The following is a 27,887-nucleotide window of genomic DNA, read 5'->3' as shown; positions in this document are numbered from 1 at the left end:
TGCTGACTGTTGGTGTCCAGGCTGTTAGCCATAGCCTCAGGGCAGTTAAGGCATCCAGGTTTATAGGTCATGTGAGGACATAAGCCGTGACTGGCCTGGATTGCACCCCAGAACATGACAGTCTGTAACACCTTTTCATATCTTAGAACTGGGGTACTATGGTGATGTGCAAATACGTGTGAGAAGGAAAAAACATTGCAGGTTTAAAATCTTTAATGTGCACAGAATGATGGATTTTTATGAGTACTGGAGACAAAATGTATTTTCATTCTCTTTAGCGCACTTTCACCTCTTTCCAACTGGAAACCAGCCTATATGTCATCATTAATATCCCAGGTGAACGTGGAAGACAGGTCTTTCATTTTCTCCTGAAAAACATTGTCAAACCTTTCGCTCTGTGCCACAGTCATTGTGTTCTTCCAGTCTCCAACGGTCCCTGGGGCAGGAGACACAGAAGAGGCATTGGTGGTTAGATGCTCTGCTGCCACTTGGACATTTGATTATAATTTGAATATCACTTGGGCGGGTAAGAGGCTGTGAATGCTGCTAGTGGGGTGCAGTTCCCTTTCTCCTCAGTTCCTTCCTCTCTCATCTCCCCAGAACGTAGCTCTCTAGGGCTTTGGTGGAACATTTCCAGTCCTGAAGGTGTGGGTCAAATAATAACTTTGACTGCAGTGCAACTAGTTTGATCCAATATTTCTAGACAATGTCACTAATTTTGTTTTAGGAACCAGTGGTTTTATACATCTCAGTTATCATCTTCCTGTACTGATTTATTTCACTGCAAATTTTAGAAGAAAAGGAAGTAGTTACTATTAAGAGAAATATGAGCTTCTCTGAACATCCTTTTCAGGCAATGCTTGTACTTAAGAGTTTGCAGTGGTTCTCTCCTTTTTCCATACCACAGCGCCCACTACCATCTAGCTGGGTCCCCCTCTTATTCAGCAGTATAAGAAGACCACAAACCCCAGACATCTATTCACGACTCTCCTGTATAAGGGCTACAACATGAAAAATACCCCTCTCCTCTCAGCCACAAGAATTGTCCCACAGATTTTATTTCTTTGGCTAATTTCATACTCTAAATAACCCCTGGAAGCTGTAGAGACAAAATCAGTTCCGATACTCACCATGTGTGAAGTTTCCCAGAAGCACTAGACAGAAATGCTTTCAGTTTTCTCTAATGTTCACATGTTTTAATTTCTCGAAGACAACCCTTCCCTTTTACAAGCGGCACAAAATGAATGTTACCCTCCACGAGAGCTTATTGAACATTTTCATTTTTAAAATATATGCACACTGTTTTCTCACAGATCAAAAGACAGCTGCACTACTTTGCTCAGCAAACATTTAAGACACTGCATTGAGCAAAGGAGTGCAGCTCTCTTTTAATCTGTGAGAAATGGTGCCTGATGCATTGTCACACAGCGATACACCCTCACTCAGCAGTGCTAGTGCCCCAAAGGCAATTGTTTCTGGGGACAGAAAGTTGTGATTGGAAGTCCTAGGCAGCGAGCTTCAACACGTCCTATGCCAGGATCTGTAGGATTAAATATTTATTAGATTTGGCTGCTTCTGCCTTACCTTTGCGAAGAAAGTGTCCTTTGCCTCGTTCCAGGAAATTGCCTTCCATGGAATTATAGTTTGCCCTGGGATCAGTTTTCATTTTATCAAATGTAGCATTTTCCACAACAGTGTCCAGCTCTTTTTCATTTAGCTGCTTTCCTAAGAATCTGCAGATTTTCAGCACAGCGCCTCTGAGATCCTGAAATGAACATTATTTCAAAGTAACAGTTTCCCAAATAAGGAAAATAAAAGAACTAACTCAATAAAATGATAGAGTAAAGTGTAATGGGATACTTAAAGAAAGGGAAACTGAGCATAGGGATATAGCACTAAAGAATAAAGCTGGCTTCTTATTTGGGACCGTCAGTCTTACTACACTACTTCATAAGCAAGATTTTAATTCCCTCTAAGAGGCTAAAGCAGCATTAAAAACTGACAGGTGAGTAGCAAGTTAAGCCACTGCAAAGTCCTTCGTCATTAGCCAACCCATCCTCGTGGCCTAATGAAGAGAGAAAAGGCTCATTTCTGTGACTGTGATTACAACTGCTAGCACCATGTAAGAAAAGGTTGTCATAATTTTCTGGCTATCTGTATTTTGGTCTGTCTGTGGCAACCTATTTTGGAAGCAGAAGGACCCCTGTTGTGTCCAGTTCTGGAGTCCACAATTCAAGAAGGCTGTTGATAAACTGGAGAGGGTTCAGTGAGTAGTCACAAGAATGATTAAAGCTTTAGAAAACATGCCTTCCAGTGACAGACTCAAAGAGCTCAGTGTATCAATGGCTATTAGCCAGGATGGGCAGGGACAGTGTCCCTAGCCTCTGTTTGCCAGAAGCTGGGAGTGAGTGACAGGGAATGGATCACTTCATGATTACCTGTTCTGTACATTCCCTCTGAGGCACCTGGCATGCGGCACTGTCAGAAGACAGGACGCTGGGATAGATGGACCTGTGGTCTGATCCAGTATGGTCGTTCTTATGTACTCATTTAACTTATCAAAGAGAAGGTTAAGAGGTGACTTGATTACAGTCTACAACTACCTACATGGGGAACAAATCTTTGTTAATGGGCTCTTCAGTCTAGCAAAGAAAAATATAACACAATCCAAAGGCTGGAAGTTGAAGACGAACAAATTCAGACTGGAAATAAGGTGTACATTTGTAACAGTGAGGGCAATTAACCATTGAAACTATATAGCAGGGGGTCATGGTGGATTCTCCATCACTGACAACTTTTAAATGAAGATTGGATATTTTTCTAAAAGATCTGCTCTACAAATTATTTTGGAGAAGTTCTGCGGTCTATGTTATACAGGAGGTCAGATAAGATGATCACAATGGTCACTTCTGGCCTTGGAATCTATGAATATATATATCAGGAGTTGGACCTCTTAATGGGAAGGGTCTTTCCTCGCTTTGTTAATCAGGCTTGCTGGTACTATCAACATGCTTCCTGCTGAAGTCAGCAGAGGGGATGCTGCTGCATCTCTACCTATTTAGCTAAGAGGTGCACTCAGATACTCCAGATCTTGTTTAGAAAGTGTGATTAAAATCAGTTTAAAATGGATTTAGTTCAGCCAGAACAAACCCATGTATGGACACTCAAAGTAGTTTAAACCTGACTTCTGCGAAGCTAGGTGAAGTTGTTAGGGAGCCAAAAGCTAGCTGAGCTGGTAGAAAAGAGAAAAATACTAGTTTCTAAAAAAAATGGAAATTTTGAAGAGTTCTGTACTTTTCAAAGATTTCACATCGATATCTTAATTGAAAACATCAAACTAATTCTTAAAATATTTTATTTACTAAAAACCTAGTTTTGAATAGATATTGCAATAAAATATCATCTTCACAAAAATTACAAGAAGATCTTCAGTTTTGCAAAAAAAAAAGGCCATTTTGACAAAACATCTTTTGGTCTAAAAGCAGTTTGAGATGTTCTAACATGTAACAAAACCTCTCCTTTCCTTTAGGATGCCTCATGGGATGGGCTGTGTAGCTGCCATCCTGCTATGCAGGAAAAGAAATGAAGTAAAGCAAGATTATTATCTTTTCTAAGTGTACTCAGATCCAGCAGATATTCTTCACTGGGAAGCAAATGATACCTCTTGTGACGAAGTGAATTAGGCTCCTATGTGCTATTGGATGTCAAAGGGAGTTAAGCGGCTAACTTACTTTGGTTCTTCTGAACATCTCACCCTATGGTTCTGATTCTTCCACCCTTACTCATACTGAGAAGTACTTTTTCAAGTACTGACATTGAAATCAATGAGACCAATGAAATCAATGAGACTCTTCACAGAGTAAAATACAGCTCCATAAGAGTAAAGGGGCAAAATCTCACTGAAAAATGGAGGCATTTTATTTTCTGTTTCTTTCAGATATAAAAAGAATGAGGAGTACTTGTGGCACCTTAGAGACTAACAAATGTATTTGGGCATAAGCTTTTGTGGGCTAAAACCCACTTCATCAGATGCATGGAATGGAAAATACAGTAGGAAGATACCCTACCCCATTTTTTCATGTTCTCTCTCTCTATATATCTTCCTTCTGTATTTTCCATTGCATGCATCTCATGAAGTGGGTTTTAGCCCATGACAGCTTATGCCCAAATACATTTGTTAGTCTCTAAGGTGCCACAACTACTCCTCGTTCTTTTTGCTGATACAGACTAACACGGTTACCGCTCTGAAACCTTTCAGATATAAAATGATTGACTGGTCTCACCTTCTTCATCTCCTCATAGGTGAGGAAGAGAATATTGAAGTCATCCCCGTGGGTGTACCAGCCTCTGACGTGATCGAACCAGGAGCCAGCCAATACTTATGAAGGAGAAAAATTATAGAAATAAACGTTAATGATCTCAAACAGAAAAACCGTTCAATTATTGACATTTTTGCAACCTAATACTCTCACAAGCACGGCTGCAGAATCAATGGAGCAGACTTCCGTTTTTCAGCTTCTCTTCCCTCTGCTGTTGGGGGGATATTTGGGCTCACAGAGATGTTATTCCAGTTCCTGTTTTTATTCACAGCCTTATTCTAGATTATCTTTCACCTTAAACATGAGATAAAGGACAGGCCAAGTCCAGCTTCTCATCTAGGGATCTGAGGCCAAGTTTTGTCTTTTCCACAAACAGAAAGACCATTACATGATAACTAATACACATTGCACTGTTACCTCTAGAATCCACTGGCACCATAGCATGGTACTTGCACCCAGCACAACATATTTGCCCTTTTTTGTCCTGGATTATTTACCCATAGATAATATTTTCCATTGCTTTTGATGGATTAGTGATCACAAACCTAGAATTAAATTGATAGATTCCTAGATTAATAGATTCTCTGGCCAGAAGGGACCATTGTGGTCATCTAGTCTGACTTCCTGTATAACAGGGGCCGTTAAACTTCCCCCAAATAACTCCTAAACATATCTTTTAGAATAACATCCAATCTTGATTTAAAAATTGTCATTGATGGAGAATCTACCATGACCCTTGGTAAATTGTTGCAGTGGTTAATTACTCTCACCGTTAAACATTTATGCCTTATTTCCAGTCTAAATTTGTCTAGCTTCAACGGCCAGCCATTGAATTGTATTATACCTTTCTCTGCTAGATTGTTCCCCATGTAGGTACTTACAGACTCTAATCAAGTCATCCCTTAAACTTCTCTTTGTTAAAATAAACAGATTGAGCTCTTTGAATCTTTTGCTAGAAGGCACATTTTCTAATCCCTTAATCATTCTCATGGCTCTTCTCTGAGCCCTCTCCAATTTATCTGCATTCTTCTTCAATCAAAACAGAGGGCATTTGCCTGGGATCTGCCTGAGAGGAGGTATGCTAAGGGCTGCATTAAGGAGGCTGTGTTGGTGAGTATCTCAATGTCTGTTGTGGGGACAGTTTGACAGTTTGACCGTGTGCTTGATTGGTTGTTTGAAAAGTGTGAATTGGGAGTACTTTGTTCCAGGTGAGCCTTGAGTGGGCCTGACTGTTAGAAAAAGCCAGTCAGCTGCAAATCAGCTGAGCGGCAGACAGCAGAGAGGCTAACAGAGGGAGTTTGCCTGGGAGTTCACCTGGGGAGAGCCCACTGAGGCTTACATCTTGCCAGCTTCTCTGAGTAGTTACTACAACTCCTGCGGAAGCTCGTAGAAGGAAGGTAATATGAATGGGGAGTGTTCAGCTGTTGTGACCTGCACTGGATGTGCCATGTTTGTCTTTCTTCCACAGGACAGAAGCAACTTTGTCTGTACAAAATGCAAGCTGGTCTCCATATTGGAAGAGAAGGTTCACGGTCTGGAGCAACAGGTATCGACCCTGCGTTGCATAAGAGAAACTGAAGATTTCCTGGACAGACGTCAGGATATGCTTCTACGGACACAACGTTCTGAAGGTTCAGAGCAGGCTGCACTGCGGGGAAAGAAGGACGGTGAAGAAATTTGGCAGCATGTGACCTCCAGAGGAAGAAAGGGGAGCGTCCATGTACCAGCAACGCAGATACAGGTAAGTAACTGTTTTCATGTTCTCTCCACAGGTACTAATGCGGAGAGTGGACTAGATGATACATCTGAGGGAAGGGAACAGAAGGAGACTCCGCCAATTGGAAGGCATGAGATGCACTGTCCTAGGGTTGGGGGTTCCACGACCACCACTCCCAAGAGAAGGAGGCGGGTGGTGGTGGTGGTTGGGGACTCTCTCCTCAGGGGGACTGAGTCATCTATCTGCCGCCTCGACTGGGAAAACCGAGAAGTCTGCTGCTTGCCAGGACCTAGGATTCACGATGTGACGGAGAGACTGCCGAGACTCATAAAGCCCTCGGATCGCTACCCCTTCCTGCTTCTCCACGTGAGCACCAATGATACTGCCAAGAATGACCTTGAGCAGATCACTGCAGACTACATGGCTCTGGGAAGAAGGATAAAGGAGTTTGAGGTGCAAGTGGTGTTCTTGTCCATCCTCCCGGTGGAAGGAAAAGGCCTGGGTAGATACCGTCGAATCGTGGAAATCAACAAATGGTTACGCAGGTGGTGTGTGAGAGAAGGCTTTGGATTCTTTGACCATGGGATGGTGTTCCAAGAAGGAGGAGTGCTAGGCAGAGACGGGCTCCACCTAACGAACAGAGGGAAGAGCATCTTTGCAAGCAGGCTGGCTAACCTAGTGAGGAGGGCTTTAAACTAGGTTCACCGGGGGAAGGAGACCAAAGCCCTGAGGTAAGTGGGGGAGTGGGATACCGGGAGGAAGCACGAGCAGGAGCACGTGAGAGGGGAGGGCTCCTGCCTCATACTGAGAAAGAGGGACAATCAGCGAGTTATCTCAAGTGCCTATACACAAATGCAAGAAGCCTGAGAAACAAGCAGGGAGAACTGGAAGTCCTGGCACAGTCAAGGAATTATGATGTGATTGGAATAACAGAGACTTGGTGGGATAACTCACATGACTGGAGTACTGTCATGGATGGATATAAACTGTTCAGGAAGGACAGACAGGGCAGAAAAGGTGGGGGAGTTGCATTGTATGTGAGGGAGCAGTATGACTGCTCAGAGCTCTGGTATGAAACTGCAGAAAAACCTGAGAGCCTGGATTAAGTTTAGAAGTGTGAGCAACAAGGGTGATGTCGTGGTGGGAGACTGCTATAGACCACCAGACAAGGGGGATGAGGTGGACGAGGCTTTCTTCTGGCAACTCACAGAAGTGACTAGATCGCAGGCCCTGGTTCTCATGGGAGACTTCAATCACCCTGATATCTGCTGGGAGAGCAATACAGCGGTGCACAGACAATCCAGGAAGTTTTTGGAAAGTGTAGGGGACAATTTCCTGGTGCAAATGCTAGAGGAACCAACTAGGGGCAGAGCCCTTCTTGACCTGCTGCTCACAAACCGGGAAGAATTAGTAGGGGAAGCAAAAGGGGATGGGAACCTGGGAGGCAGTGACCATGAAATGGTCGAGTTCAGGATCCTGACACAGGGAAGAAAGGAGAGCAGCAGAATACGGACCCTGGACTTCAGACAAGCAGACTTTGACTACGTCAGGGAACTGCTGGGCAGGATCCCCTGGGAGAATAACATGAGGGGGAAAGGAGTCCAGGAGAGCTGGCTGTATTTTAAAGAATCCTTACTGAGGTTACAGGGACAAACCATCCCGATGTGTAGAAAGAATAGTAAATATGGCAGGCAACCAGCTTGGCTTAACAGTGAAATCCTTGCAGATCTTAAACACAGAAAAGAAGCTTACAAGAAGTGGAAGATTGGACAAATGACCAGGGAAGAGTATAACAATATTGCTCGGGGATGCAGGAGTGAAATCAGGAAGGCCAAATCACACCTGGAGTTGCAGCTAGTAAGAGATGTTAAGAGTAACAAGAAGGGTTTCTTCAGGTATGTTAGCAACAAGAAGAAAGTCAAGGAAAGTATGGGCCCCTTACTGAATGAGGGAGGCAACCTAGTGACAGAGGATGTGGAAAAAGCTAATGTACTCAATGCTTTTTTTGCTTCTGTCTTCACAAACAAGGTCAGCTCCCAGACTACTGCACTGGGCAGCACAGCATGGGGAGGAGGTGCCCAGCCCTCTGTGGAGAAAGAAGTGGTTCAGGACTATTTAGAAAAGCTGGACGAGCACAAGTCCATGGGGCCGGATGCGCTGCACACAAAGGAGCTGGCGGATGTGATTGCAGAGCCATTGTCCATTATCTTTAAAAACTCATGGTGATTGGGGGAAGTCCCGGACGACTGGAAAAAGGCTAATGTAGTGCCCATCTTTAAAAAAGGGAAGAAGGAGGATCCTGGGAACTACAGGCCACTCAGCCTCACCTCAGTCCCTGGAAAAATCATGGAGCAGGTCCTCAAGGAATCAATTCTGAAGCACTTAGAGGAGAGGAAAGTGCTCAGGAACAGTCAGCATGGATTCACCAAGGGCAAGTCATGCCTGACTAATCTAATTGCCTTCTATGATGAGATAACTGGCTCTGTGGATGAGGGGAAAGCGGTGGACGTGTTGTTCCTTGACTTTAGCAAAGCTTTTGACACTGTCTCCCACAGTATTCGTGCCAGCAAGTTAAAGAAGTATGGGCTGGATGAATGGACTATAAGGTGGATAGAAAGCTGGCTAGATTGTCGGGCTCAACGGGTAGTGATCAATGGCTCCATGTCTAGTTGGCAGCCGGTATCAAGTGGAGTGCCGCAAGGGTCGGTCCTCGGGCCGTTTTTTTTCAATATCTTCATAAATGATCTGGAGGATGGTGTGGATTGCACCCTCAGCAAGATTGCAGATGACACTAAACTGGGAGGAGAGGTATATACGCTGGAGGGTAGGGATAGGATACAGAGGGCCCTAGACAAATTAGAGGATTGGGCCAAAAGAAATCTGATGAGGTTCAACAAGGACAAGTGCAGAGTCCTGCACTTAGGACGGAAGAATCCCATGCACCGCTACAGATTCGGGACCGAATGGCTCGGCAGCAGTTCTGTAGAAAAGGACCTCGGGGTTACAGTGGACGAGAAGCTGGAAATGAGTCAACAGTGTGCCCATGTTGCCAAGAAGGCCAATGGCATTTTGGGATGTATAAGTAGGGGCATTGCCAGCAGATCGAGGGACGTGTCTAGGTCTTCTAGGCTTTTGCCAGCTGGGTACCAGTTTTTGTGTTACTAATACACTTCTTCATTGTCCTGTCTATGGCAATGCCAAACAAGAGCAAAAATAAAATGTGGCCCTGTTTCACATAAGCGTCCACAATGAACCACTCTCTTGTCAGGTTGTTCACTCTGATAGAGCAACCTTGCATCTCTGTACATGGCCGGTATGGTGTTGATGGGTTTAGTGGGAATTTCGCAGGACTGAAGAATATTCCGCAATGCACGCCCATGCAGGCTGTCAAATACCTTTTGAAAGTCAATGATATCAATGATGAAGGATACCTGGAATTCATTGAATTGTGCTTGGTGTCTGACTTAGTTCCTGCAAGCACCCTGTTCCCTTCTGGAGACATACACAAGGAACCATGGGATTTGACAGATGGCAAAACGAAAAAGAAAACAATTGCATCTGCATGAGTTGGAGATTCAGCTCATCTGTCCAAGATACAAGGGCACATCAAGCCACAGAGGACAAGAGCAATCAAAAGCTTTGCATTGCCAAACTGAAATGAAAACTGAGAAAGACCAACCTTAAACAGAAAGCGGCAAAGAAATCAATAAACTAAAACTGAAAACAAAAGTGTGCTCTGAGAAATTCCAGCATGAACTATGGAACAGATTTGGGGTGCTGACAGAGGCAGAGGAAGTTGAGCTAGAGATTGGACCTGAAGAAAAATGCACAGTGCTCTGAGACAACGTGATTCAAACTGCAGCAGTCACAGCCTGGTATCAGCACACACACAGAGCAAGGACTGAATAAGCCAAGAGACCTCGCATCTCAACAAGGAAAGAAAAGCACTGAAAGGTAACAGAAAGACACGTGGGCAGAGCATGTCTGACAAGTCGTCAACAGACTCAGCCCCAGATATTGATGAAACATGTGAACCTAATCTACTTGGCATTAACACTGATGCAACAGAGATGTCAGCAATACAGGCTGCAATTAAGAAGCTGAAAAACAACAAAATGGCAGGAGATGATCAAATCACAGCAGAAAAGCGAAAAGAACTTGATCCCACTACCCTATAGGTTAAAGCTGAGTCTTTTGGCTGTTTGGATGGTAGAAATAGTGGTTTGGGATTGCGGGATAGGCATAATGATTGTGGAAAACTACTAAACAAGAAAATTGATTGTGGAAAACTACTTCTGTGTGTTCTCTGTATAGCGCTCATCCTCATCTCCTCCCGTGTGTTATCTGAGCGCCTAAGTGGAGTTGAAATGTGTTGAAATCTTCATAGGTTTCAGAGTGACCATCCAGTTGAGATACACAAGGCTACTTACACTTTATTGGTGCAATGCATGTGCCTATGCAGCCCCCCTGGACTACCTTTGCTCAAAATCTCTATTGTGAGCTGTGAATGATACTGCATTTATTGCAACCTTAGACCCCAGGTTGTGAGGTGGGGGCAGGATTTTCAGCAGCTCCACCGTCTAAGTAATTTACCCACTCAGATAGAAGAAAAGGAGTACTTGTGGCATCTTAGAGACTAACACGGCTGATACTCTGAAACCACTGACATAGGTTACTCAGGCTGTGGTCAGTGAGCAGGGTTTGGCCTTTTAGCAGTAAATGAAACCTTACCTTTCCCAGCTAAAAACCTCTCCAGAGAAATATTAAAATCTGGTATTGTCTCAAGTAGGACTGAAAGGCTGGAAAAATGAAAATAGGAAACCACAACGTCCTTTGGATTTCTGGCTACATAAATAACCTGCAAGGCAAAAAGAGTGACAGTCTCAGGTAGATTAAAGGGACACCATTAACCTACAAATCGGTGGTTTTATAAAATTGCTATTGCTGCAAGTAACATTAAAATCATTATACCTGAAAAGGGCTACAATAAGTACTTTAGTAAATAGTTTATCCTGCTTTAAATGAATGGGATTTTTTGTGTCTTTGGCAGCATTTCCTGTACATTCAGTGGCGTTATTGCGCTTCCTTAATTGCAAAGACCGTCATACACATGCATAACTGTCTACATATGATAATACCATTGACCTCAAGGGGATTACTCACTGTTGTAAGGTCAAGCACATGAGTAAGTGTACTTAGAATTAGGTCTTCAAGTTATGTCCACTTATTTATATGGGTCTTTCACACAGCAAGAGAGGAGCAAAACCATTTAAAAATCAAGGGAAATGTGAGAATAAGCAGCACAAAACTTAACAGGGAGTGCAGTTGCAGTGTACTATCTGAAAAGAATGTAAACTTGAATAAATACATTTGATTTTGAGTTCCTTTTTAATACAAACATTATTAAGTCAGCAACCGATATCTATTTGTGTGTATTGTGTTTGGTATATTACTAAAGTATTTCAGTGAAAAACATATCCTTCAACTAGAATCCTAGTAAGCATGAATCTACTGCTCTTTCAAAAAAAATTGCAGCTGGAGATATTTTTGGAGAATTGTAATGGATATAATGTTTAAAAAATAATGCTAAAATGCACTGCTGAACAGCACAACCAATTTCTCCAATAATTTGGAGCTGAGAATATCTGGAAAACCACACAGACAGCTGAGCCATATGGTGGTGCACAGGAAGAACAGCCAGCCAGAAGCCATGAAGAGAAAAACTCCCTGCACCATCAACATGGTCTTAAAATTGTGAAAACCTACATGAGCCCTGTAAAATACACATAAGCAATACAAGATTTCCCAATGTCTGTAGTTTAAATTGTGCTCTGTGCAGCTTAGGAGATGATGTTGTTCCATTTACTTTTACCGTCCCTGTAACTTTAAGGAGTCTTTCTGCATGGGAAATGGGGCTGAGCTAGAAAGCCAATCAGGAGGAAGGTTCCTATGGATTGAGAGGTTGCAGTGACGGAGCTCATGCGGTGCAAGCTCTGCACCATGCATCTGCTCATCTTATTATAGGTGTTACTGCAACAGAGAGAAGGAAGCTGCAAGGGTGACTGTGAAGGGAGTCTCATGGGGAAATGGGTGCACGGCACATGCCACCTTTCATGGGAGATCCAGGTAGCAGCGTAAGAGATTGGCATCGCTCCCACAAGGCAGTTCTCACACTTTCTCTCAAATTACGGCAGGCCAGCACTGCACACCTTCAGTGTGTATGACTCTCCGTTTAGATTAAGGAAAGCAACACAGGAGGGCAGGGCAGCCATCTCCATGAGAGAGAGCTTAGTGTGAATCCCCGGCCCTGGGAGATCCTTCCTCTTGAGCTGCATCTGGCACAGTCCAGTCCCCTATCATTAGCAAGAAGTTTCCTGTCGTTTAAAGATGCAGGAGACATAAAACATGGATAGCATAAGAGCTTACAGTTACATAGCTACATACATCAGAACAACAAAACCACTGTAATTTACAATATAACATGCAGACTGTAATGATCCTAACCATCAATAAAGCCCCTTTTAGGGTGAGCTGTCATGATGAGGAAGAAGCAGCTCCGTTTCTTGGCCCAGAGGCCAAGCACAGCAGTCCCATGAAAAATGGGATCTCCACTGAAACTGGACACTGAAGTCCTGAGGTCTTGATAGAACTTGTTTTCCCCCCTTTGGCTGGGTCTAAGGACATGGAATGGGGCTTTGGAGGAAGTGAGCCTCATCTCCATGCAGGGGAGATTTGCTTTTGGAAGGGTGATTGTGGGGAGGGCAGACAGTCTGGCGCAGAGGATTTAGACTGATTTATTCGTGAAAGCTACAAGTTTTCCTCGATAATGTTAATTAAATTATAAAAACAGTATCACCTACTTTTGCTCTCCTGTTCCTCAGATCTCTTGGAACTAAATAGTAAGGCAGGTGAGTAGCAAAGAGACGAGGTGATGGACGATGGACTTTATCGATATTATGTATGTTATACTCCAGCCATGGGACTCTGAGTTTTGTTTCCATATTTTCTGTTCCATCTCGATGGCCTTCATGATAAATCAAGCTCAAAATATTCTGAGTCCACACAGTCCCTGGGAAAGAAAATAGCCTTCTCTGAAACAGCTTTGATGCTAATTTGATTTGTAATGTCACGTAATAATCTGCCATAATCACAATCTCCTCAAAACTGTGTCTCATTTTACTTTATAAATGAAGTACAAAAATGTGTCTTAAAGGGAATCCATTAATGCAGCAGGGATGGGAATCCAAACGGCATTATATTTTTGTACATTTTAGTATAAAAAATCCTGTATCTATCTATGTGCTGGTCAATAACTAAATCTTCAAATATTTTTACCTTGGCTATTCAGGTTCCCCATGGAAACGGTGATGACGACACACAGTTTTTCTCCCTCTGATGTAGCCTCAGTGCTGCAGCACGACTGTCCATTCCAGTAATAACCAGGGGATTCACTGGCCCTATCCAAAGCACCCTGCATACTGTTGTTCTGAGAGTTTTTACGTACCCCTATTTCACTCCCGCAGTGGAAGAGCACCGGTGCTACTTCAGGGCTCATGCAGAAGGCTCACACTGGTCTGTCCTGTCTGTGCATGTTACATGACCTCTCAGCGATACAAGGAATTCTCTACTAAGAAGGGCCAAGGGTACTTTAGTGACCAGAACTGGACATGCCAAAAGCTGTGTTACAATGTTTAGTATCCAATGGGGTAAAGAGTCCTTCTCTCTGAGCTCCTCACAGAGGAGTTGGTTCTGCTATATTATAACTCTTCAGCTGCAAGTAATTTTCAAACCTCATAGGCTGGAAGAGGTGCTATTCTTGTTTGAAGAAAATATATCACTGCGAAGTCTGAGAACAAAAATACTGATCACCTGAGTACAGGTAGTTGGTAGTTCACCTTGAATACTCTGTCACAGGCCTGGGATCAATCTGGGGAGGGAGGGTGTTTAGAAGATTGTGCTTTATTTTTTTCCAGTAGAGATGGCTGTCTCACGGGAGTCTGAGGTTTTGTATTTGTGTCTAAATTCATTAGTCTGAGCATTCACACCACCTTCCCTTTCCATGAACTTATTGTTTCCAAAATATTGCTGACATAAATGTTTACACAAAGGAGAATAAAAATAGTGGTCGACTACAGAAAGAAATAGATGCAGTTTATTATAATACACATTTGGGCATAGCTTTGGGCAATATTTGCCCAGTTCAAATATACTTTGCAGATTACCTCTTAAGCTTTAACCTTCTGCCATTGCTTAAACATAGGGATGAAACTGAGATACTGTCTCCAATAAACTATTGGCAGTTAATAGATTTTACACTGCTACCACCAAAAATAGGTCATAATGGTGGTCAATAAGCTTGGCGGAAGAGGCGGGGAGGGTCAATAAAGATTTCAGACAAAAATCAGATATGATTTTCCTAAAGGGAATCAAGCAATCAGTCTTACCTGATTTTGGATAAGTAACTACAAATACATCACTGTCTCTGATTTCAAAATCCTCCAGTGAATCTATGTATTCACGTGTAACAAAGTCTGCTTGGAAATAAATTCCTTTATGTTGGAACAAAAATTCTTCTGATGGCTCCATTGTTAACTCCGTTTCACTCATATGTCAAGAATCTGCAGGTTAGAAAATATAATTTTATATCCTTTTTATTTTGATGTTATCTCTCCTTCTGGACAAAACTTTCAGGACAACATAAACAAAACAGATCCCTTTTTGATAGCAAAATGTATATTAACAAAAACAGGAAACTGAATAACAGCATAGAAATGGCACTTTTAGGGACTGGCATGAGAACAGAATATCTTTGGCAGGTAAAAGCGCTGTGTAATATGTTTTCTTTGGGTTTTTTACTTGTACAAAGTATCTGGTATTGTTAGGCACCAATATTGCTTTCATGAATTATCTAACGTCACAGAATCCATGTCAATGGGCACTTAAAGTCAGAGCTACCCAAGGAGCTCGCCACAAAGTCCAGTGCTTTCTATGAGCGACGACTTTAGTTAAGTTTGTGTCTGGAATTTTGTTCACACCATCTTATTATTTCTGATTCTCTCTCTCATATTTCCCTGTTCAATATGTTTCTCCCAGTCCCTCTTGTCTAGTAACATAAGTTCAGCAAAATAGGAGGGAGGGAGAGGAAATTTCTTTCCTCTCAAGAGTTTTCTTTGATAATTTTATTTTTGGCCACTATATTTTATAAGGTCCCTAACCTGTCAATCAGTGACAGCATGCCACATACGTGCCAGTGGAGCACATTGGCTACGTCCTTCCAACAGAGAGTAGAGAGACAAAGAAATTGGAGTAAAAAGACCTTCTAGAGGATTTCACCTCATATGTCTCTTACAGTATTTGAGTTGGAACAGAAATCTCCATGTAGTTTATCAGAATAAGTGAAATCTCCATGTAGTTTATCAGAATAAGTGAAATAAGTGAAATCAGAATAAGAGAAATCTCCATGTAGTTTATCAGAATAAGTGAATTGATACCCAGGTCTCTCTCTTTAAGCTTTCCAATAAAAGATGGTTTTTTTTGTGGTAAACCACTAACAAAGACGAGTCGGTGTGTGGGGAAAAAGCCCTTGTTAGTGTCATTAGACAGCATACAAGGCTCAATAAGAGTAATTGCACATGCAAGGTCAGTGACATGACTTAGGCCTGGCCTACACGACAGACTTAGGCTCCACGTAAGGCGGCTTATGCAGAGGCTATATTTTTTTCCATGGGTGCTCCAGCCCCGGAGCACCCACGGAATTGGCGCCTATGAGCGTATGGCAAACTAATTCTGTCAGTGTACAGACGACAGCCTTGCTCCCACCAGCGTAAGTGCCCTACTACACTGACCTCATAACTCCACCTCCAGGAGAGGCGCAGGGCTTATGCTGGTGTCGTTAGGGCGATGCAGAGTCTGTGTAGCACTGTGTTCCTTACATCCGCTGTTGGCTGTCATTCTTGTCAATCTGACAGCTTTGACAAGAAAGGCTGGTAGGCTCCTTGCTGTAAATCCAACGCCCAGCTCACAACTTAGGCTGTCACCCCACGCTCTGAACCAGGGAATCCCTGTGGGTCAGAGATGCAGGAGGAAGAATCCCAGGTGGTAGCGAAGAGTGGCCCATCTCCACAGGAGCCAGAGTGGCGCAAAGCGGGATTTTGCCCCTGCCAGAGAACAACTGGACTGGCTGCTCAGTGTTCGGCGCTGTCTCTCCCCTGGGCAGGCAGGTGCACGCAGGTGTGAGCAATACCCTGAGAAGTGGGAGTGTGAAACTCTGAACCCGCTCTGAACCAGGCTGCTGCCCAGGTTCCCTGCTCCCCACACTGACCCAGGCTGCCACCCGAGGTCCTGACTCCACACTGGGAGCCCAGCTGCTGTCTGGGCTCCCGGCTCCCTGTTCCCCAGATGGCAGCCAGCGAGCAGCAAGGAGTCTAGGCAGCAGCTGTCCTTGGAGTGGGGATCTGGGAACTGGGGCGGCAGACGGGTTTCCAGCAGGGAGCTCCCTCTGGAGCTGAGAATCCGGTGCTCTCAGACCTCCACACTCCCCCTCTTAACTTAGTGCAAGTTCTCCTGGTAAGGACGTGCCCCACAGACAGAAGGAGGGTAGTGGGGACATAAAAAAAGTGCAGCAATTACTGCAGTGGTGGTATATTGACGTAAGTTTGCCGCGTGGTCATGCCCTTAGTTGTTCCCAAGCAGGAGGTGCAGTCACTGGTCAGGAGATGACAGTCCTGCTCACAATCTCTCTCATCCAGCTGTTTCAGCTTCAAGGAGCAGCAAGTTGAACAACACTGGGTGTTTTATACATTTGCTGGTGGATGGGGTGACCTGGTTCTTCTTCTTGGCAAAGCTGATGCAGCCCAATCCGAAAGTGACCTGCACTCAGGGGTGAAAGTAACTTAAGGGACTTTCTGGTACACAGGCCTGGGGTCCTGAGCAGGGGTGAGGGGCCTCAACCAGAGGGGATGGGGCTTCACATGGATGGGGCGTGGCCTATAAATTCCCGTTCCCTTTAAATCGCCACTGCTACCCTAGGGCTCCAGCAGCGGGGCTCCAGTGGTGATTTAAGGGCCCCAGGCTCCTGGCTGCCGCCGCTACCCCAGGGCTCTGACAGCCGGGCTCTGGCAGCGACTTAAAGGGCCAGGGGCTCTGGCCACTGCCAGGAGCCCAGGGCCCTTATAAATTACTGATCTGGGGAAGCTGCCCCCTGCCCGGGCCTGATTACCCAATTGGCAGACTAAGCAGGTGCTTAAGGCACCAACAAAGCGGGGGGCACTAAAAAAAAGAGATTTTATTTTTGGAAAAAATTTGATATTTGATATTTCAGAAAACGCATCAAAGTAGTCATCATTGGAAAAATCAGAACTTTGTTAGATTCCTTACACTCCACTCCACACTCTTCCCCTGTTTTTCTGTTCTCTTTTTATTACTTATCCCCACCTAAACCAGGGAGGCATTCTCCTAACATAGATCAAAATAATGCGAGGAAATCAGATCCTGTCATGTATTGCAATAAATTTATGGTTTATTATTGATATATTCTTCTGAGTTATACGTACTTGATTCACTTTTTTCTTTCTTATATATATATATATACATAAAAATAGTGTACGTTGTGTAATTTCTTTTTTTTTTTAAGTTCAGATAACTGAGATAAGGGGCAGGATGAAACGTAACCAGCTGAGTGGAGCACAGAAACATAATCTAGCGGAAGAAAAAAACAAAAACTAGTGAAATTTTCCAAAATCTTCCGAAGCTGACATCATTTTTCAAAGCGAATCCATCAGAAGCAACATCTTCTCTCAGTAGCACAGACATCGTTCCAAAACCTATAGGTGTTTCAGAGACTGACCCTTCTTCTATTGGTGAAACAAACACCATTCCAGAACATGTGGATGTGTCAAAGACTGTAACTGATCATCCTACTCCTGGTGGTAAAACAGACATTGTTCTAGAAGGGGTGGATGTGTCAGAGACTGAACTGCTCGTGCTGTAAATAATAGGAGAAAAGATCCTGATATGTGGGTTGATTTCAGTACCGATGATGTAGCTTACTGGGTAGATCGTGGACCAAATGACTGGCAACACCACACTGGGCCATTTGAGAAATCACGTCAGAGTTTTACCTATGACAAACAAACAAGATATTGTCCACAAAAAATATTTTTCAGCATGAAAGCAAATGGTGAGAAATACACTCGAGAATGGCTACTGTATTCACCATCAATAGGGTCTGTGTACTGTTTTGTTTGCAAACTTTTTGCACATAAAACTTCAACATCCCGGTTTGCTGCAGATGGATTTAGTGACTGGCGGAATACTGTTTTAATTGAACAACATGAAAATAGCACTACTCACAGAGATTCAATGTTGACATATTTAAATCAAAGACAGGGCTTTGGTTTGACACAAAAATTGGAAGAACAAATTAAAGGGGAGCGGGAATACTGGCAACATGTCTTGCAGCGTGTTATAGCTGTTATTCAAACATTAGCTGAACGTGGTCTGCCTTTCCAGGGATCAAATGACACATTTGGTCATTGCAGAATGGAAATTTCTTGGGATTATTGGAGCTTGTGGCTCAGTTTGACCCATATTTGGCAGGCCATATCTCAAAATATGGGAAGGCTGGCAAAGGTAACCCATCACACTTATCCAAGACAATATGTGATGAACTCATTGGTCTCATGAGTGGTCTCATTAAGTTCGTTGAGCTATTGTGGATGAAATAAATACTGCTGGGTACTTCAGTTTATCTGTCGACTCTACTCCTGATCTTTCAGATATTGATGAATTGAGTATTGTACAAAGATATATGTCTCCCACAGATGGAAAACCAGTTGAACGATTTATAACATTCCTCAATTTGAAAAGCCACACTGGTGAAGAAATGGCAAATCAAGTACTGCATTATCTGTGCCAAGTTTGCAAAATAGATTTCTCAAAGTGCAGAGGTCAATCTTATGACAACACGGCCAACACGTCAGGGCGTTATCAAGGAATGCAGAAGAAGCTTTTAGAACAGAAGAAATATGCCATATTCATACCAGGTGCTGCCCACTCTCTCAATCTTGTTGGCCGCAGTGCTGTTGATTCTTGTCCGGTGGCAGTAAGTTTTTTCTCAACAGTCCAGTTACTTTATACATTTTTCTCTGCCTCAACACACCGATGGGCCATCCTTATAACATATTTGGGCAATGATCGTGTGTTGAAATCTCTTTCTAATACTCACTGGGAGGCACATGCAGTGGCAACAAGTGCAATTCTGGAGTCCTACTCAGATGTTTTGGATGCATTAGAAAGTCTAGCTGAAGACCAATCACAGAAGGGAGAAAGTATACGAGAGGCAGAAAACATTGCAAACAAGATGCAAGAACTAGAGTTTGTATTCATGTTGACCATGTGGAATGAAATTTTACAGCACTTTGACCACACAAGTCAAGCTCCCCAAGAAAAAGAGTTGGATTTGAAAACATGTGCAGACCTCTGTCAATCATTAGCAGACCACTTTGAGGAATGATTTTGAAAGATTTGAAGACATATCAAAAGGTATCTTGCCTAATACTAATTACAAAGAAGCCCAGTCCGCAAGGGAATCAGGAAAAAACAAGCAAATGATAGCAGTGCAACAGAAACAGCATTGAATCCTAGAGACAAATTTCATGTATCTACTTACTACGCTATAATTGATACACTGGAAGCTCATATGAAGAGGAGAGGTGAAGTGTACAAAGAAGTATCAAGGAGATTTTCTTTTCTAAACGATATGGATCTATCTGATGAACAATATTCACAAGGTTCCCAACAGCTAGTTGACTCACACCCTGTTGACTTGAACATGAATCCCTGTGGAGAAGTACGGCAGTTCCACTGTTATATGCGCGCAAAGTTTAATGAAACAGGAAAAATGAAATTCAGTCACATTGATTTCATGACACAACGCGGAAAGACGGAATACAATGTGTATTTCCAAACGTAGAGATCGCACTACGTATTTTTCTAACATTGATGATTACTAACTGCTCCGCAGAATGCTCTTTTTCTCAGCTGAAAAGAATAAAAACCCCTCGGAGAACAACAATGTGTCAGGACAGACTTGATTCACTTTCCCTATTGTGTACGGAAGCAGACATGGTTCGTCAAGTCAGCTTCGAAGAACTTATCCAGAATTTTGCGATCAGATTTTGCAGTCAGAAAATCTAGAAGGAAGCTGTTTTAATTTCAGCATACATGTAAGTTTTGTGTCATTTCGAAAAATAAAATTTTATTTTACGGTATAGTATTGTTTTTATTTTGAATTACATATGGGGGGCACCATAATCTTTTCAGTACTTAGGGCCTCTAAAGGTCTTAATCCGGCCCACCGGTAAGGTCAGCTGTGTACCGGCTCTTGCCGGTAACCCGTACTGGACCGTACCGGCTTACTTTCACCTCTGCCTGTACTTCTGGCAAAGAGTCCAACCAGGAGATGAGTCGTGTCCCTTCTCATCATCCAATGAGAAAACAAGACATCTCCTGTATGACTTTTGTGACATTATTATATGAACTGGGACCATATAGATCAATCTTGCAACCAAGGTCCTGTAATGCACCAAATCTTGTATAAAGAGAGTCAAGTAAAGTGTCTAAAACAAGGTTATGGTTTGCTGGTTATGATTATGCCATCGGTATGCATGTCTCATTTCTGTATTTAAAGTCATAGTTATTGGCTCTATACCGTCTGTATCTCAAACTTGTGCTATGCTTCTGGACACTGGATTCTTAGGCTGGCACCTCCCTGATCATTCAGTTATTATCCACACCAAGCATCCATCCACATACATCCTCTATCTCTATTTTAATCACAATTGTTAATACAACAAAAGGGCGGGGAGTCTCTGGGTGCTGTTTCTATTGTTAGAGTATTGCTTTGAGTCTCTGTGAATTGCTTTGAGAACAGACTCTGTCTTAGAATGTACTAACACAACTAGCAGCTTGCAAGTTTCACACACAGAGGGAGAGAAACAGTACCAAAAACCAAGAGACCTCTTAATTAGTAATACCCTGGAATTTAAACTATGGGGAATCAAACTCATTTGTGGTTTTACTACAGAACTTCTTTAATATGATCCAACATAATCCCCCTTTTGACACTAAGATTTATAATCGTCAGTGTCACTTTCTATGTAGCCTATTCAAGAGAAGGTACTGTGAGGCAATTTGAGTTTGTGATTCCAATTCATGCCACATACACGATCCTAGTGATGTATCTTTACTACCAGGTTCTGGGGCAACAGGCAAGGTGAGGCACACCCACTTTTGAGGAGTCCATTCGGTACAACCTCTAGTGTCCAATAGCTTCCCTCCCTCCCCAGCCCACTGGCTCGAGGTCCAGGGTAGCCAGAAGGATCCCATGTGTAATATGGGGAGTGGGTTAACCTTCAATACCTTTGCCTCCAGGGACTGTTGGTGTGCAATTTTGACAACAATTTCTCCCATTAACAAGTCTGGTTTTACAATACTGGAAACATATTGCATCCATTCATATTGATAAGTGTCAAACAATGATCTCTTTCTTTTTTAACAAATGCATCAAACCCATAATATTTCCCAATATGACCCAGAACATTTTGTGTTCCATAGTAGCTAGTGCAAGTATCTGCATTTCAGTGCATCCCATAGCTATGGCTGTGTAGTTTCCTATTTCTAATATTTTTTTTTTTTTTCTTATGGATAAGCCATGTGGTAGTATTAAGCCATTACTAAAGATTCCATTGGCCTTTTAGGTTACCCAGACCAATTTGGACCAAGTCTACATTGGCATGTACTTGTTTTTGTATCAGGCTGTCCTGTAGCTGGGACAGAAAGCTTAATTTATTTTTAAGTTCCTGCAGGTCTTCAGTATATTTTTTTTTTTTAAACACACAACAGTGCTAGCTACAAGACAAAACATAGAACACAAAACACAATTTCTATTGTGACAGTAGATTCATGGTATTGGGTTCTTTTCAGCTGGCATCAGCTTTTCCTGATTTTCTGAAAGACAAAAAGAACATGTTTCTACCCCTTTTGGGGTGGCAGATTATTGCTTAAAATATTTCTTTTACAAATACCCTTGCTGATTGCAGGCAAGACAGAGGAATTGCCCCCACATTTTCCTGTTTTTGTTCTATAGGCAGGCCAGGTTTCAATGGCTTTTATCTTTTAAGGGTTATGGGGAAATTATCCCACTGTTTAGTCATTAAATCCCTGAGTTTTCCTTCTTATACACCAGACCAAGTTTATAATGTTTTTCCTGCTGTGTTAAGCTTTAAGTTTTATTTACAGGTAATAACTGAGAAGCATCATTACCATATGACCTTAAAGGGTTTTTCCAAAAATCATACACACTATACGTTGTTACAGGGATACTTATTATCATTAAATTTATTAAAATTATCTTGTTATCCCATGCCTTTTATTTAGACAATTTGTTTGCTGACCAGGTATGTCCTTTATCTGCAGCTTCTTTGTGCTGCTAGTTCTTTCCTTCCTTTATCATTTAGGTAATTTGCATTTTCACAGAAGCTTCCTGCTTTTGGATTTAAAGCCATCAGCAGCTCAGAGACTCTGTCTTAAAAGGGACACAATCAACTTTCACCAGAGTTTTGATTACTTTTAACTTCTGCTTCCAAAACACACAGCAATCTGAAAAAGAAACCCCAACCTATTGTGGCTCCCTTTGGAGCCCTAATAGCATTTTAATTAAGTAGCATGGTATTTTTGCATTTCTTTTGCCCCTTCTACAATATACCCTGCACATGTTCTGGGGCAAATGCACATTCCTTCCATAGTTTAACTTCTATAACATTATCCAGATCCATTTTTACATAAGGTGTTACTATTTCTTTTTTTTTTTTTTCTTACAGAGGTTTCATGTACCTTTATCAAAGTGATAGTCTGATTACTCAGAGCCATTTTAAGACTCAGTGTTTCTAACATTGCTTCTTCTTGTTTTGTGCACCTCACCCCTGCTGTTGCTTCAGAGAGGCACTGTCTCTTTTTTTTTTTTAATTTTTTTTTTCTACAACTCTCATCTGCTATTTTGTTACAAAAACAAACAAACAAAAAAACAAACAAACAAAAAGAATCCAGAATTTTTTTTTTATATTCTCCTGATTTTGACCGCCCTGCTGCAGCCACAACTTAAAAACATTTTAAATTTTGTAAAGCATTGAGTTACCTTTTAAGGGTTAAATGCCAAATCCCAAAGCCAAATAACACTAATTACCTGTGTCTAGCAAAAAGGTCTGTCAGTTTTGCAACTTTGAATTAAAGAGTCAAATGGATTTTTAGTGGCATTATTTAAAACAAAAAGAAAACCAACTGGTCCTTAGAACTTTACATATTTACACACACACAGACAGATACATACACATTTTCTTTTCCTTAACATCCCTTCCACACTGCTCTGTTTTTGTTTTTTTTTTTACAGCTTACATTCCCTTTATACATTTGAGGCAATTAAGTTCCAATAGAAGCCTCTTATGTTCTTTTAGCAAATTTGACTAAATTGTCCAGTCAAATGATTTTAATCAGATAGTTTATTTTTGCCTGGCTAATTTACAGACATTCCTTTGGAAAAGGGCCCATTTTTCTTTCAGAATGGCTGCAAAGAAACCAAGAATGCTCTTTCTCTAACACTTTTTTCCTTTTTAACATTTTCACAAAGTTTAACTGCTTCATTCCCTCCAGCCTCTGCAGAGTTAACTTTTTTTTTTTTACTCTCTTTTCTCTTTGTAATTATGCCTGGGGGTGCCGTACATAGGACCTTCTCCCCCTTTACCTGCCACCCTCCAGCTTCTGCAGAGTTAACTTTTTCACTCTTTTTGTATTCCTGGAGTGCCTCTTTCACTATTTTCAGCTAGCTTTGGGTATTTGTAGCCAGCATCTTCCAATTGTCTGCTCCCTTTTCCGTTTGTGCCTTTTCCTCTTTACATGAAGACAAGCGGAGGGAAGAATCCTTACATGCCTCCCACAACAACCAAATTGCTGCTGCATCTCTTTTGGCAGCACTAGAAGGTTTGTATATGAGGATATACTAGCCAATCTATCCTCTAGGTCCGAAATAGTGCAGACATCAGCTAGGGCTTGTTTAGTCCAAGGACTGTGGCCAATTTTTGAAGGATTTGTTTAAAAGGTGTAATTTCTTTAACAAAAGGTGAGGTTGGAGTTCCTTCTGACTCCATTCCTCCCTCTGGTACTGGCTTACCCTGTTTTCTTTTAAACATCTTAACATGGATATTTCAATCTCTTTGTCACTGATGGTATTACTTAGCAAGTGACACAGCCTAGATTCTGAAATCATAGCTTAATCTATGCGTTTTTCTCCTGCTACCTTCCCGGAGGCCAGCAGGTTCCCTGCTACCTTCCCGGAGGCCAGCAGGTCTGGTTAACCTATTTCTCCCTGCTACCTTCTCGGAGGCCAGCAGGTCTGGTTAACCTATTTCTTCCCTGCTACCTTCTCGGAGGCCAGCAGGTCCCCTGCTACCTTCTCGGAGGCCAGCAGGTCTGGTTTAATCTGTTTTCCCTGCTACCTTCTCGGAGGCCAGCAGGTCCCCTGCTACCTTCTCGGAGGCCAGCAGGTCTAGTTTAATCTGTTCTTCCCTGCTACCTTCTCGGAGGCCAGCAGGTCCCCTGCTACCTTCTCGGAGGCCAGCAGGTCTGGTTTAATCTGTTTTTCCTGCTACCTTCTCGGAGGCCAGCAGGTCCCCTGCTACCTTCTCGGAGGCCAGCAGGTCTGGTTAACCTAATAGAAATGCCTAGCTCACTAGAGCTGGCGGTGTGCACACCAATATTTACAATAACTGAGGTTTTTTACCAATATTCCCCCTTTCGCAATTCTCCACCAAAATGTTGTACCAATAAAATAAAAACCAGCAGGATCTTATTAAAGGGAAAAAGGCAAAATACCACATTTATTGTGAATACAGAAAGTATCATAGTAAGCAGTTAGTTACAGCTATAACATTCCATTCAATCTCATATTTATTCACACATTCACTCATATACACACACACACACACACACACACACACACACACACACACACACACACACACACACACACACACAGGTTCTGCAAAGTTGTTATCATAGTTACCAGCCTTAGAGTTGCTCATGCCAAGCCACTGGCCAGGTGGCCTGGACATGAGGAGGGAGCAGGGCCTTGTCAGATGCTCATCTGATGCTCCTGGAAGTTGGTTTGCAGAATCAGACCCCAAAGTTCTCACTTTTTAGAGTCTATTTTTATAGGACTTGCCTCTGGAGGGACTTTGCTACAACCTGAAGCTCTGAACAAAGGACTGATTGACCCATCCCAGCTGTGGATGTACTCCTGAGACTTGATTTGAACCTGCAGTTTATTCCACCACTGCTGCAAGCCTGAACCAAGATCTTTGCCATTACTGTATGTAATACATTCCATTTAACCAATTCTAGCTCTCCTCTCATTTCTATCTTTTTCCTTTTATGAATAAACCTTTAGATTTTAGATTCTAAAGGACTGGCAACAGCGTAATTTGTATATTGGAACTTGTATATTGACCTGGGTCTGGGGCTTGGTCCTTTGGGATTGAGAGAACCTTTTTCTTTGACTGGGGTATTGGTTTTCATAACCATTTGTCCCCTTAACGAGTGGCCCTGGTGGTGATACTGGGAAACTGGAGGGTCTTAGGGAATTGTTTGTGTGACTTATGGTTAGCCAGTGGGGTAAAAGTAAAGTCGTCTCTGTTTGGCTGGATTGGTTTTCCTTGGTGTGCAAAGGAACCCCAGCTTGGGCTGTAACTGCCCTGCTTTAAGCAGTTTGTCCTTAATTGATACTCTCAGTTGGGTCCCACCAAAGCCAGCATCATTACAACTTTGTGATGGGGTGTGCACCCCACACCAGCCCTGATAGAGTTGATGAGGGCCTGAGAAGTCGATTAGGTTACCTGGTGTGTTTGGGGGGGGGACGGTGTGGGGGTGGGTTACATCCACGTACCATTCCTTAAACTTCTTTAAACGTAAGGCAAAAAACACCAGCTCAGTTAAAAAGAAAACAACAACAAAGGAACAAGCTGCAGGAGTAAAAAGAGAATGCAGGCAGAAGCCCAGCAACAGAGTGGGGGCTACCCAGTTTATTGCACCCAATGCAGCACATATGATTACCTGCCCTGTGGGCAGGTGGCGTATGTGTGCATTCAGTGCAAGGAGCTCCTGGCCCTCAGAGACCGTGTATGGACTCTGGAGACCACGGTGACTCAGCTGGAGGAGCTAAGGGAGACAGAGAAGTACATAGATGAGACTTTCCGGGACACAGAAGACTGGCTCCACCCCTGGTCCGACAGCATCTGTGCTATTGAGGAGGATGAAACTCTCAGGGAAGGAGAGCCCTCCCTCACACCTCAACCCCCACCCCTCTGCCCCCTCCTGCACCCAAACTCCCTCCCTCTTCATGAAACAGAATGTTTGACTTTCTGGCACCCCCCACTCCCCCAACACTCCAGATAGCAAAGCTGTTACTGTATCTCTTTAAACTCAGCCCAAAGCTGTCAAGCTGAGAAAGCAAAAGGTGAGCAGCAAGAAGATCTGGGGAGCGACCAGCTTCATCTACTCGTGCAAGAACCAGTCTTGGGGAGTTTATCGTTTTGCTTCCTAAGTGCACACTAGGGGCAGAGCCATACCAATGCGCAGTGCCCAGAGAATCCTTTCTCTTGGGGACCCCATAAAATGTTCCGTTTAATACTACATTTTTGGTTTTGCCCAATGAATCTGCTAATCTCCATGTTTCATAATGGAGCTTTTAAATCAGATTGAGGAATAATATTTTTTTACAGGGAGATGTGTCTATGGAAGAGCACCATGTGATAAAATAGTTGGGTCCTAAGATAAAACAAACCTCATTCTCCTATATAAATTAGAAATGCTCTCAAATAATGAGATGCTCTCACCCAGCAGGGCTGCAGTCACCTTGAAGATTCTCCCCGTTCCTGCTTTCTGAATGCAATCAGCCCCCCTGCTAATTTTATTACGTACATTCTTTTTTTCAATTTTTAAAAAAATTCAACTTTCTTTTACCCTTCAGGCTGCACTACAAGCTCTACAGAAGTTTTCAGCTTGATGGACACTGCAAAAGGGCTGGTCTAGGGTGGTCACTCACATGCAGGAGTACAGGAGTTATAACCTTTCTACAATCTCATATTCCAGCACTGATGTGTAGAACGGCATCAGGCCAGCCAGGTGCAACAGTTGTACTCCTACACAAACCCGTTTCTCCCTTAACTTTTCCATCCACCTCTGCTGACACAGCAGGAACTACCCATTGCCAGCTGAAAGCTCCATCGTCATGCTGATACTGTAAAACAAACGATGGCTTAGATTACATTTACTTTCATCAGTCAACTCTTTAACACACACTGGTGTTGTGACTTCTTTGCTGGATAACCACACCAAAAAAGCATTTGAGGATCAGATTCCCATGCCACTCAGCTTATGGCCAAAGAACAGCGATGGAAAGTATTTCCACTGCATACAGTTCACTGCTGAAGCTCATCAGATATTTAATTCATTCACAGATTTACTGATGGAGATGTTTTAGTAATATATAATAAAATAATATTTACCTTCTCTGCTCTATTTCTGCTGCTCCAAGACACAAGCCCACACTCCTGCCTTCCACTTGAATAAACAAGACTGATACTCACTCCTAGAAACAGGAGAATACTCTCTTTACAGCTGGTGTGCAACCTGATTGGAGTTTTATGGGGGTGTGTTTTTTTTTCCTTGACGTAAGCAGCATCAGAATGAGCTCTACCCTGACATCTGATGGTGAGCTGTGGAAAAGGACTTCAGGGGCTGAT

At 42.7% G+C, this 27,887-nt stretch overlaps 1 protein-coding gene across 1 annotated transcript; it reads right to left on the bottom strand.

Annotated features, from left to right (window-relative positions):
* Positions 1–202: 202 nt before the first annotated feature.
* LOC119565780 (amine sulfotransferase) lies at positions 203–27,744 on the bottom strand. The gene is made up of 7 exons (XM_037894673.2): positions 27,651–27,744; positions 14,481–14,654; positions 12,897–13,105; positions 10,768–10,894; positions 4,284–4,378; positions 1,585–1,765; positions 203–436 (listed from the first exon to the last, which is right to left on the bottom strand). Exons 2-7 carry the CDS (start codon positions 14,641–14,643, stop codon positions 312–314), a joined length of 900 nt encoding a protein of 299 aa, XP_037750601.1. The 5' UTR covers positions 14,644–14,654; positions 27,651–27,744; the 3' UTR covers positions 203–311.
* Between the last annotated feature and the right edge of the window lie 143 nt (positions 27,745–27,887).

The sequence above is a fragment of the Chelonia mydas genome, chromosome 3 (assembly GCF_015237465.2).
Source record: "Chelonia mydas isolate rCheMyd1 chromosome 3, rCheMyd1.pri.v2, whole genome shotgun sequence".
NCBI classification, from domain to species: domain Eukaryota; kingdom Metazoa; phylum Chordata; order Testudines; family Cheloniidae; genus Chelonia; species Chelonia mydas.
The sequence above is the reverse complement of the archived record's forward strand: the minus strand, read 5'-3'. Positions and strand labels throughout refer to the sequence as shown.

Excerpts from the sequence above, each read along its gene's own strand:
- LOC119565780 (XM_037894673.2), bottom strand. The coding sequence starts at position 14,643 with ATGAGTGAAACGGAGTTAACAATGGAGCCATCAGAAGAATTTTTGTTC. Across the intron at positions 13,106-14,480 it reads AGTTACTTATCCAAAATCAG|GGACTGTGTGGACTCAGAAT; the intron begins GTAAGACTGATT and ends TTTCTTTCCCAG. Across the intron at positions 4,379-10,767 it reads GAGGTTTTTAGCTGGGAAAG|TATTGGCTGGCTCCTGGTTC; the intron begins GTAAGGTTTCAT and ends CTCCTTCATAAG.